General features: G+C 38.3%; 1 protein-coding gene across 1 annotated transcript in view; it reads right to left on the bottom strand.

Moving 5' to 3' along the window:
* Positions 1 to 12016, bottom strand: part of CCDC178 (coiled-coil domain containing 178) — a 459155-nt gene that overhangs the window by 282330 nt on the left and 164809 nt on the right. Inside the window, exon 16 of the mRNA XM_089678352.1 lies at positions 9877 to 10036. Within this exon, the coding sequence (XP_089534478.1) occupies positions 9877 to 10036 (160 nt within the window). The remainder of the gene's footprint in view (positions 1 to 9876; positions 10037 to 12016) is intronic.

Raw genomic sequence — 12016 nt, 5'->3', positions numbered from 1 at the left:
CCCCCCCCCCGCCAGAACACACAGGTCAATGGCTGTGATTGCTAATCGTATGTCAAATGGCTGCTTTTTTTCCAGCATGCCCATTGGGCTGGCTTTATTGGACAGGCTGCTTTACGCACAGTTCGAATGTCAGACGGTTTCTGTTGAACTGGCTGATTTTCGGATCATGTGTACCAGGCTTTAGGCTGCTTTTCTCAACTAGGATTCCTACTGAGATTGCTAGGGCTTCCTTAAACAGTGAGAAATGGTGAATTGATGTCCCACCTCACTGACCACCAAAGCAAGGGGGGCAATTTTCCACCATCAATATAAGGAGTCATTTCTACACTGCCAACTAATGTTAGAAGACACCACAATTTTACTGTGTTTCTTTTGTGTTATTAATTATCCATTTCATTTTAAGGTAATTACTTATTAAATTACCTTCCCTGTGTGCTATATACTGTACAATAGGTATGCCATATTCATTTTTTCAAACTTTATTATTTTAAAACTTGATTAAGTTATTGATTATGCTACTGTACAATGAGCTGTAGATATAATCATTTTTATTAGGGGTCGCCAAGAACTGGAAATTATTTCATGGGTTCCTCTGGAGTACATATGTTAAGCTGATCTAAGCTAACAGAAGGCTAGCTAATAAGATGTTAATATGATAGGTGTCTTTTCAGGCCATTACTGAAGCATTCTACATTGTCTAATAGTCTAGCAAAGGGAGTAGAAAGTAAAGGTGTGAGTGTGTATGTGTGTGAGTGCACGTGCATGTGCCAAGACACTTACTGTATATTTATAATGACAAAATTTCCCCAAACATTGCTCTTAGCTCAACTGATACCCACAGATGCAGTACATCGACAGCTTTGCAGTTCCAGAGGGCAATATACCATGCATAATGGTATACCACACTTGCTACATGTCTGAGCTCCTCCATGGCCAACATAAAGTTTCACCACACTTTAAACAAAGATGTCCCAGTGAAATCCACAAACAATAGAGTCATCATAAGATATTTTTCTTAAATTACATAGGAAATCAAAAGGTATCACAAGCTGGCATTAATGTAACGCACAAGATCTTTCTCAAAGCAAAGTGATCATCACTTTGCATTGAAAAAGATATTCTATGTAGAACCAAATGACAGTTTTTGTTGCCTATTTTCCCTTGTGGATAAATAAAACAACTCTTTTGTAATAAAGGTTGCTGACAATGTCTGCTTTTGGTTAATGTGTGGTGTTATCCGATCACTACAAACACTCAGGAAAGGCAATGTGTGTATGATAGACACAGCATCTTTATAGGTGCAAAGACATGACTGCATTGTGTGCAATGATGTTGGTACAGTTTCTATTACCAGCGGTATCATCTTTTCTCTAACACCAATGCCCTGAACCTGGTGCCTCTAGCTTCCATGGCTGAACAAACACATTGTGAATATTTGAATGTCTCACTATTCTACAAGGTATGTTTTCTTAGGTTTAAATAAAAGGAAATATGAATTATAGGAATGTGTACCCATGAAGGCTGTACCTTTGTAGAGCTGTGACAGCAGAAGAACCCAGTCATTTGCCCTCCATCCCATAAAAAACCTACAAATACAACTATATACAAAGCAAACTTTAAAAAGAAAACTTAAATGATGTTTTATGACGTCCAAGAGACTCCTGACCCAATTAGGTCATGCCTAAGTTTTACTTTATTAGATCCCTAAACACTTTACAGCCATGCCAATAATAATCACCACTGGTTACAACAGGATTATCATAACGTAGCGTACATGCCTACAGGAAAACCCAGGCAGTGCTGACAGAGCACAGCATGATGGCTCAATGATCCAAAATGGTAGTAATTGCTTTCCTTGTCTTTATTTCTTCTCAAGCATGCCAGGAAAAGCATATTTGTCCAAAGAAATAAAAGGAAAATCAAGCATATCTCGTTCAAAGTATATTCGACAATTCAAACAAAATCAACCATAGCCTAAGCTACATGAACATAACAATATATAGAAAGGGTATGTGGCATCGCCAACATGAAACCTTAAAACGGAAAAAGTTATGCTAGGTATTATGTTATCCAACAATGCAGTGAGCTGCCTTTCATTTACAGTTTTCTCTCCTAGTAGGCTCAGAACACCAATATTTGCATGTATACGTAGAACTGTAAGGGCTAGGAACTCAGTAGGTGATGATGGAATTTGAATGAATACAAATAGGGCACCTCATTTGTTCTGTTTTTGCTTGGCAACAATACAATATGAAACAATATGAACTAAGTGAACACACCGGCAGTTAATGAAGAATGTACAGTATGCACCCATTAAATCTTCTGCAAGTCTGTTTAATTTTTCACTTTGTTAAAGGAAATCTTTACTGAGAGAAATGTGAAGGCTGCCACTGGTGACTTCTATCTAAAACTACTAGTTGCCTGGCTGCATGCTGATCAGGAAAATATAACTGGACAAAGCATAGTAACGTCAAACGGGTATGTTTATAAAGTATTAAAGCAGTGGTTCTTAACCTGGGTTCGATTGAACCCCAGGGGTTCGGTGAGTCAGTCTCATGGGTTCGGCGGAGGTGAAGACCCACACCCGACTCATATGATTCGTGCAGTAAATATTCATTATTATGTTTTTGTTTTTGTGTGAAAATCATGTTTTAATGGTTTTGTTCTTTGTTCTTAACGGTTTTGTTCATTTTGTGCACCTATGTATAAATATATACCTAAATATATACCTATGTTTGGAATTTTAAAAATCATATTTTATTTTTCCAATTAAGAAGGGTTCGGTGAATGCGCATATGAAACTGGTGGGGTTCAGTACCTCCAACAAGGTTAAGAACCACTGTATTAAAGTAAACCTCAATAATAAACTACTATTATTTGCTCCCTTTTGGTCTGTTAAATATACCATTCAAAATGTGTCCTGTGCTGCAAACACATAGGGGAGTTGGACCACAACTCTTTCACAAAAAACAGTAGCCCAGCTATCTTGACGTCTGTCCCCCCAAACACTACTTCAATCGAAAGCACTCTCAGTATTGTTAATTGAAGCCATCAGCCATGTATTATTGACAGAAGGATTGTTTTGAGTATCATCAGTAGTCATGTCTATCTGTGTTACTGTACTTACTGTAATTAAGGCCCTGATGAGCTGAAATGTGTCTGGATGCTGTTAGATTGTTCTGGATGTTGTATGGACTTTGCATTTGAATTACAGAAACACTTGGAGGAGACATCTTCTGTGCTGCCATTTTACTATACATTGCTGAGCACTTACTGGGCTTTATGATATTAAATCTTCATGGTATACTACTTTCCAATTGTGGGTAGAGGCAAGTAGTAATTTTATTCCATAAGTGTAGCACTGCCCCCAAAGTGGCTCCTGTGTTGTGTTTGATGTGTGTGTCTATACACTACATTGCCAAAAGTATTGGGACGCCTGCCTTTACACGCACAAGAACTTTAATGGCATCCCAGTCTTAGTCCATAGAGTTTAACATTGAGTTGTCCCATTCTTTGCAGCTATAACAGCTGCAACTCTTCTGGGAAGGCTGTCCACAAGGTTTAGGAGTGTATCTATGGGAATGTTTGACCATTCTTCCAGAAGCGAATTTGTGAGGTCAAGCACTGATGTTGGACGAGAAGGCCTGGCTTGCAGTTTCTGTTCTAATTCATCCCAAAATTGTTCTATTGGGTTGATGTCAGGACTCTGTGCATGCCAGTTAAGTTCCTCCACCCCAAACTCGCTCATCTATGTGTTTATGGACCTTGCTTTGTGCACTCGTGCGCAGTCATGTTGGAACTGGAAGGGGCCATCCCCCAACTCTTCCCACAAAGTTAGGAGCATGAAATTGTCCAAAATCGGTTGGAATGCTGACACCTTACACCTTCACTGGAACAAAGGGGCCAAGCCAACCCCTGAAAAACAACCCCATACCATAATCCCCCCTCCACCAAACTTTACACCTGGCACAATGCAGTCAGGCAAGTACCGTTCTCCTGGCAATCGCCAAACCCAGACATGTCCATTAGATTGCCAGAGAAGTGTGATTTGTCACTCCAGAGAACACGTCTCCATTCCTCTAGAGTCCAGTGGCAGCATGCTTTACACCACTGCATCCGACGCTTTGCATTGCACATGATGATGTAAGGCTTGGATGCAGCTGTTCGGCTATGGAAACCCATTCCATGAAGCTCTCTATGCATTGTTGTTGTCCTAATCTGAAGGCCACATGAAGTTTGGAGGTCTTTAGCTATTGACTCTGCAGACATTTGGTGACTTCTGTGCACTGTGCACTTCAGCATGCTCTGACCCTGCTCTGTCATTTTACGTGGCCTACTACTTCGTGGCTGAGTTGCTGTGGTTCCCAGTTGTTTCATTTTTGTTATAATACCAATAACAGTTGACCGTGGAATATTTAGTAGCAAGGAAATTGCATGGATGATTTATTGCTCAAGTAGCAACCTATCAAGGTATATATATATAAATATATATATATATAATATATATATGCGTTCTGATTTGCTGAGACTTACATGGAAGCCCCTGTTTGGTTGTTTGTGTTAGAAGCAGAAATCAAGTTACATTTGAATGTTTGAATGGACCTCCCAAACAAATGCCTTGGGAACATTTACACAAGTTGTCTTCTACATCAATGAGAACTCAGATACCATTGTTGAATGTTGGGCTCTTCTATTGGTCTACATTTAATTATGTAACTGAAATCAACAAAAGTCAAGTTAAACAATGGTTAACAATAGCTTGACCTTCTGACATATATGACCTATGGCATGTATGATTTAACAGTGCCGTCTAGAGGTTGAATTGGAGAATTTTTCTCCCACTGAACACAGTATTGTGAAGGAGCCACACCCATGTGGGATGGTAAAACTTTCCAAAAAAAATGCCAACAACAGAGACTGAAAGGGAGGACTCTAGCACCAAGGAAGATCTCTGACGGAGGCCTTTTTTCCCGAGCTCCTGCAACTGCTGTAGAGTAAGAATGGGTCCTCATTGCCTTCGGAGATCATGAACCCGCTCTAACCTGAGTTAAGAAACCTTTTTAGCATATTTCCATTGTATACTGACTTGCTAATTTGCAAGGAAGTAGGTAGCATTTTGCATGTTGTATGTATATCTGCCAGTCTTGTACTATTTTCTGTAGTTGTAATAGTTTCTATGTACACCATTTTCATTTAATAAAAGCACATTATTACACTACAGAGGTTTAAGTTTCTTTGGTCTATACCACAAAGAAACCTTAATTGGACACCAAACAAAACAGTAGGGAGCTGGAGCTTGATAACATTCAGATTGGTTATTTGAATCTCCTTCCTAAGCTCTGGAAGCTTCCCAGAGAGAGAGGAAAGCAATCAAACTTCCATCCTGTGCAGCCCTGAATAGACCAAGACAACCAGTCACTGCTTGCAACAGCCTTGATTGCAGGAACCAAAAGCTAACCTTACCTAGCATACTACCCTAGGAGGGTGCTACGCAAGATTGCTGAATTTTAAATTCAAGCATATACATTTATGTTGGTGTCGTTTATTGATGTTAAATATCAAATGGCTCATCAGCTTTCACAGATTTTGGACTTGCCTGTACAACATTGTCATCATTTTGGTTTTTTGGTTTTTGCACAGCATTGTCTACAATACTTTATTACTGTTCTTCTTACAATGCTCAGGAACCTAACAAAGTCTGTCAGTTTAAAGCAAATTAGTACTAAACATGTCTATTTTAAATCAATATCCTTCACGACTGACCCTGAATTATCCTTTAAACTCAAAGTGGTTAGCTGCAGTTCACTGTGCAAGGGAATTAATTCCAGAGTTTAGTGGTGTGGTGAAATTTCACTTTGCAAAGAATACCCAACCATGTGTAAGGAAAATTAAAATAAAAAACAGCATTTTTGCTTGCACATTATTGGATGATGGAAGTCATCTGAGCTTCAACTCATTCACTAAGCTTTGGGGATAATTCTCTTTCAAAGTGCACATTCCTTTGTAAAGTGAACACTCTATTGAATTGATTTACTAAAAATATAGAGGACAAAATCTGGTGCCGCTGTGCATGGTAGCCAATCAGCTTCTAACTTCAGCTCAAATATGCTCTGACCAAAAAAACTAGAAGCTGATTGGTTTCTATGCAGAGCTGCACCAGATTTTGCACTCTCCAGTTCTAGCAAATCAACCCTTGTGTGTCTTTAGTGAGTCAACCTCAAAGACTTCAAAGATGGGGAAAGTGACACAAAATTCCCTTCTTTAGTCCACTGGTTTACAAGACAGAAATATCTTTAATTTATTTTAGTTTCTTAGCTATAATAACTAATCTCTAAAATACTCTAGGTAGATACAAATACTTCACTATTGTAACAAGTATAAAATAAACTATTTTCTACTGGAACCAAATAATTAATTTTGCAGTATGCAAAAGAGAAAGTAGCAAAAATATCTAAAATTAATGCACAACCACAAAATAAAGCCATAAATTCAACCAGTTCAGCTTAGGACTAATTTATAAGCATATCGGTCTTTGCTTTGGTGAAAAAAACATGAATGTCTCATAAGGTCCATAAGGTTCCAAAAACAGCATCAACCAATAGTATCATAATTTAAAAAGTGTTAAAGATGCTTAGTTACAAACCAAGTATAGAAGTGATTTCTGCATTACCTACGTTACACTAATATTGTTACTATTGTGCATGTCACCCCATGTGCACAGGTCATTTTTTTTAAATCAAGTTTGCCTTGCTTGTCTTAGCTTCACCAAGATCCCCAAGTCACAATTAAACATCAGGTGGGATAGATCTTTTCTAGAATTGATGTCAACCCACACTTAACAACAAAATAGTGCAGCAATACCTGCAAACATAGAAACATGGTAAATGTGAAACAAAAAAAATATTCAATCAAATATTTTACAAATAGAAACATAAATATAATATCAAATGATAAAAATGCCCTAAATCATAAAATACACACAATGAATAATGTGCAAAGTGAAACTTATGTGCAATCATTAACCATGAGTAATTAATATCCAGGCTCAAAAAATTATCTTCTCAAATATCACACTTATGTTATTCACTGTGCAAAAAAAACAGCTCAAAAGTGATCCAATCCCATTCAAAGTGAAAAAATGTATAGTCTCCTCTCCAAATATCAGACCGTGTAGTGGAGCACACTTTACCCGGTGACATTCTGATCTGTTCACCTTAGAATTATGACATCAAAGGTGATTAGAGATCAAAACAGATATAATGATCTGGTCTCCACTTTCTCTCCTCCAACTATAGATCACCAATTCAGCTCATATTCACACATGTAAGGATACATAGAGGAAAAAGACCATATAGTGCTCACTAATTGATTTTGTTAAATTGAATTACAAGTCAAAACACTCACAAACAAAGATATTGAGTACAACACATCAAAACATATACTTCTGTCAGGAAACCTGTTCCTCAGTAGGTGGGAGCCTAATGCTAATACAGCCTATCCCATCAGTGACCTTGGTAAATAATTGCTGGGTCACATGCTATGTTATGATATGCCATCACTTTTTCAGTGATCCTCTTCATAAATTGTTTCTGATTGGCACGTTGAACTCTCGTTGTCTGTTTGGTAACCCACACTATAAACTGACCCCACACTGGTCTATATTCTTCCATTATTTAAATTTACTATTCCTTTTTACATTCTAGCTCAGGGGTAGGCAACCTTTTAAGCATGGTATGCCAAAAAATGTGTTCAAAGAATTTGAGAGTGCCAGTTACAGTATATATAAAATGTCAACTTTACACACACAATCACAAAAAGGAATTTTTATACAGTAAATGTTGTAAACTATTTGAATAAAAGCAAGACAACATTGATGGTAAATGGCAAATTACCACTTTCCCAGAACACATGTGCAAAACATATGTGCTGTGAGGCAAGTCTGGTGAGGTTGAAATGACTATGTCAAGGACTTCTGCATAATATACCGTTGGAAATGGAGTGTGAGGTGTTAGTGATCACCCTATTAAACTTCTCTCAGATGAAACTCAATCTCTACACCTTCAGACCCTAAATCAGCCCTCATTCCTGCACCTTCACACCTCAGATCACCCCAATTCCTGCACCTTCACACTTTAGATCACCCCAATTCCTGCACCTTCACACCTCATATCACCCAAATTCCTGCACCTTTACACCTGAGATCACACCAATTCCTGCACCTTTACCCCTCAGATCACCCCATTACCTGCACTTTCACACCTCACATCAGCTGATCCCTGCACCTTCACATCTCAGATTAGCCCAATTCCTGCACCTTCACACCTTACCCCAAATCCTGTACTTTTTCACCCCAGATCAGGCTCAATTCATGTTTCTTCAGACCTCAGATCAGCTCCAGTTTCTGCACTTTCAAACCCCAGATCAGCCCCAATTCCTACACCTTCACAACTCAGATCACTCCAGTTCCTGCACTTTCACACCCCAGACAGCCCCATTTCCTATTTCTTCAGGCCTCAGATCAACCCCAATTCCTTCACCTTTACACTTCAGATTAGCTCCAATACCTGCATTTTCATACCTCAGATCACCCCAATTCCTGCACCTCCAGACCTCAGATCACCTCAAATTCCTGCATCGCCAGTCCTCAGATCAGCCTCAATTCTTGCGCCTTCACATCTCATCTCACACCAATGCCTGCACCTTCACCCATTAGATCACCCAAATGTCTGTACTTTTACACCCCGGATCACCCCAAGTGCTGTACTTTCACACACCAGATTAGCCCTAGTTTATGCACCTTCACACCTCAGATCAGTCCAAATTCTTACACCTCCAGACCTCAGATCAGCCTCAGTTCTTGCACTGTCACCCCTCAGATCATCTCAATTTCCGCACCTTCACACTTCAGCTCACCCCAGTTACTGCACCTTCACATCCCAATCCCCAGCAACAATTCCTGGGGAGGCATCAGCCACGATGCTTCTTCTATATGCAGCCGCTGGCCAGCTTTATTGTTTTGGAGGTGGGTCTCCCAGAACTCAACTTGGGTGCCATCCTTGATGCTGTCGCGTGCCACCTCCGGCACTAGTGCCGGGGGTTGCCTACACCTGTTCTATCTGCTTAAGGTTAATTACAACACAGAACTATGTGGCATGTTATAATCAGATATGGGGGAATTTAGAGGAACACAATTCCAACCAAAAATGCAACCAATAAGTAAACTAGTAAAGATATCTTGTAAAAACTTTGTTTATTCCACTAAAGACAAAGTTCACAGAGGTGCTGTCATGGTCAACAGGATATTAGTGTTAATGGTGTTAAAACTTCCAAATCACATACTGACATCTTTGTACTGATTTTTTACATCTTACAAACTTTTGCATAACAGCAAGGAATCTACAATTGTTGTGTTTGGGATTGGTGAACTATAGCTAGCTATGCATACAGTTCCTCCTAATCATGTGTATCATAACAAAGTTGACAGGCAAATAGGTACATTCAAAAGCGATTTTGGCTGCCTTGACCTTCAGACATATTTTCAGTAAAAGCAGCATAATGTAATGTCATTTTCAAGTACAACTTCTTGATAGTTACTGTGTATTCCCATAACCTTCTGTAGGTTTGAATAAGACACAAGAAATAGTAATAACTTTTCCTTTGTTGTTGTTGTTATTATTACTGTGCAGCACTTATGAAAAGCAATTTTTTTATTTAATCTGACATCTCTAAACTGACTACAGCTTTGGTTGTCAGAGTTTATATTGTTGCTATGGGTTACTGCACATTGCACATCATCTGTCTTATAAATTAAAACTGGTAAGATATTAATACTGGCAGACTTTCAAATACAGTCAAATCAAACTATTCCATACTCACCATGCTTTCTTTCTGCATCTTCTGTCTAATCTGTAATTGTATGTTGTAATCTTCATCCTCTGTTTTCATACGTTGTGTATACGATTCTGTTTTTTTCAACAGCTGTGCAGAGGTATCTTTTACATTGTTCAACTGCTGCTCTTGTAGATTATAATTTTGCCTTAAAAAGGTGAAAAGTTAATATTATTAAACATGTTTTGAATAGTACTAGTATTTTGTACGAATGGATTTTGATGCCCCTTTTTTAAATGTTTCTTTACCATCTGTTTCCCACTGGGGATATTTCCCTTCAGTTCCTCTCCCAAAGCACAACAGGAAGTGAGTGGAAATTTCTCTGAACTGGGGGAAATTCCTGGTGGTCACAGGGTCATCATACCTATAGTGGCCATACATGGTTAGAAAATCGTTCGAAAAAATGGTCATATTTAATAAAGATCTGTCAAACACCAACATTGTGTTGAAATCTTTCCCCCAATTGTCTACATATTATCGATTGTTAACAACATAAATGGTACATTTTTCGTTGAACGATCAGTGGAAATGATGTAAATATTTTTTGACCTTTGTGAACCCTCCCACTCGCCAACTGTATTTATTTTTTGTACTAGTTACATGTTAAAATGCACATGCGCTGTAGTTTTTTTTCCAACTGTTCGATCGATCCACTACTAATGTTTAGAAAATTGATCATTTATGTTACAAAAATCTGACATGACGGTTCATTATTTTGCCATAAAACTTTGCATTTTGAGAATCAACATGAGCCCACTAATGTTTCGAAAGCTGAATGATCGAGTATATCGAACTCTTATTTAAATGATTTTCTAACCATATATGGCCACAACTAGGGGCCTCACTGGAAGAATTCCCCTCTGTCCCTGTTTTGGTGTCCACCCAAAATTTGGGATTTTATTTCACTGTCACTTTCAATGATAGCAGTCATTAGGACAAAAAGGTGAAGAGGATTAAGCTCCCTAAGGGACACAGACAGTAATAAAACAAATTGATCTGAAAAACAGTGTTGTGCTAGCTCATAAATGCAAATTCATGTACATATAAACATATCAAAAATATACAATAAAAGTCCTTATAATTGTGACAGTTCAATCAATTTTTGAGCTTGATTAAATGTGTTTGAAATAGAATGTGCTCCAAAAAAACATCAGTGTTCCACCGTGAAAGTGTTCCCAAGGGTGGAGCTTAGTGACGTCATTCCCGGTCACATGATTGGACCGGAAGTTCTCTATGCTTGTGACTTATCTGAACAATGTGAGTGTTATTCCCTACATGTTTGTAAGAGATTAAAATGGTATTACACTATGGGATCTCTCCTTTTCTTCCTTACATGTGGAGTTTAAACTGGGAAGAGATTCATTTTTATTGTGTCATCTATGGAGGTGCCTGCATGAGCTCTTGAGGTGAGTGGCCATCCTTATCCATAGGTGGAGGTGCACAGATTTCACGGTGGAGCACTGAAGTTTTTTTGGAGCACATTATATATCAAACACATTTAATCAAGCACAATAATTGATTGTCACAATTATAAGGACTTTTATTGTATATTTTTGATATGTTTATATTTACCTGTATATTGCCTTTATGAGCTAGCGCAACACTGTTTTTCAGATTGGTTTATTTTGAGTGTGGGATCACTTATAAGTGTTATTGCAGTAGTTCAGCAGATATTTTGTTTGTTTGTTTTTTATGATAGCGCACATTGTCTTTTCTTTATATTTAATAAAACAAACTGACAAACTCACTAAACCCTCTCCACTATATCTAAAACAAAAATGTTCAGCTATACCTTAAATCCTAGATTCAACCCTAGACTGCCATATAAAAGTCAATCCACGCTAACTACTGCAAAGAAATTTTGTTAACAAAAAGAAATATGCATTATATTGGTAAGCCCTTGTGTTGCAAACCAGCTGTTTGGTCATTGAGAATAATATCATTCATTCCATATTCTTAATGTTAGGCTTACACTTTCCAGACTTGGCAACTATGCCTGGTATGCATGCACCACTATTTCTGCCTCTCCCCACTATGCCCTTCCTCTCCTCATTTTGTTCAGCACATCCTACAAATCCCCTCTAATTCAAAGGCATATTAAGTCTATGTAACCTAGCCTCTCTACCCT

The sequence above is a fragment of the Staurois parvus genome, unplaced genomic scaffold (genome assembly GCF_062004578.1).
Source record: "Staurois parvus isolate SC_StPar_1 unplaced genomic scaffold, SC_StPar_1.0 ptg000203l, whole genome shotgun sequence".
Lineage (NCBI taxonomy): Eukaryota > Metazoa > Chordata > Amphibia > Anura > Ranidae > Staurois > Staurois parvus.
Note: the sequence above shows the minus strand (reverse complement) of the source record. Positions and strands in the feature narration are given on the sequence as shown.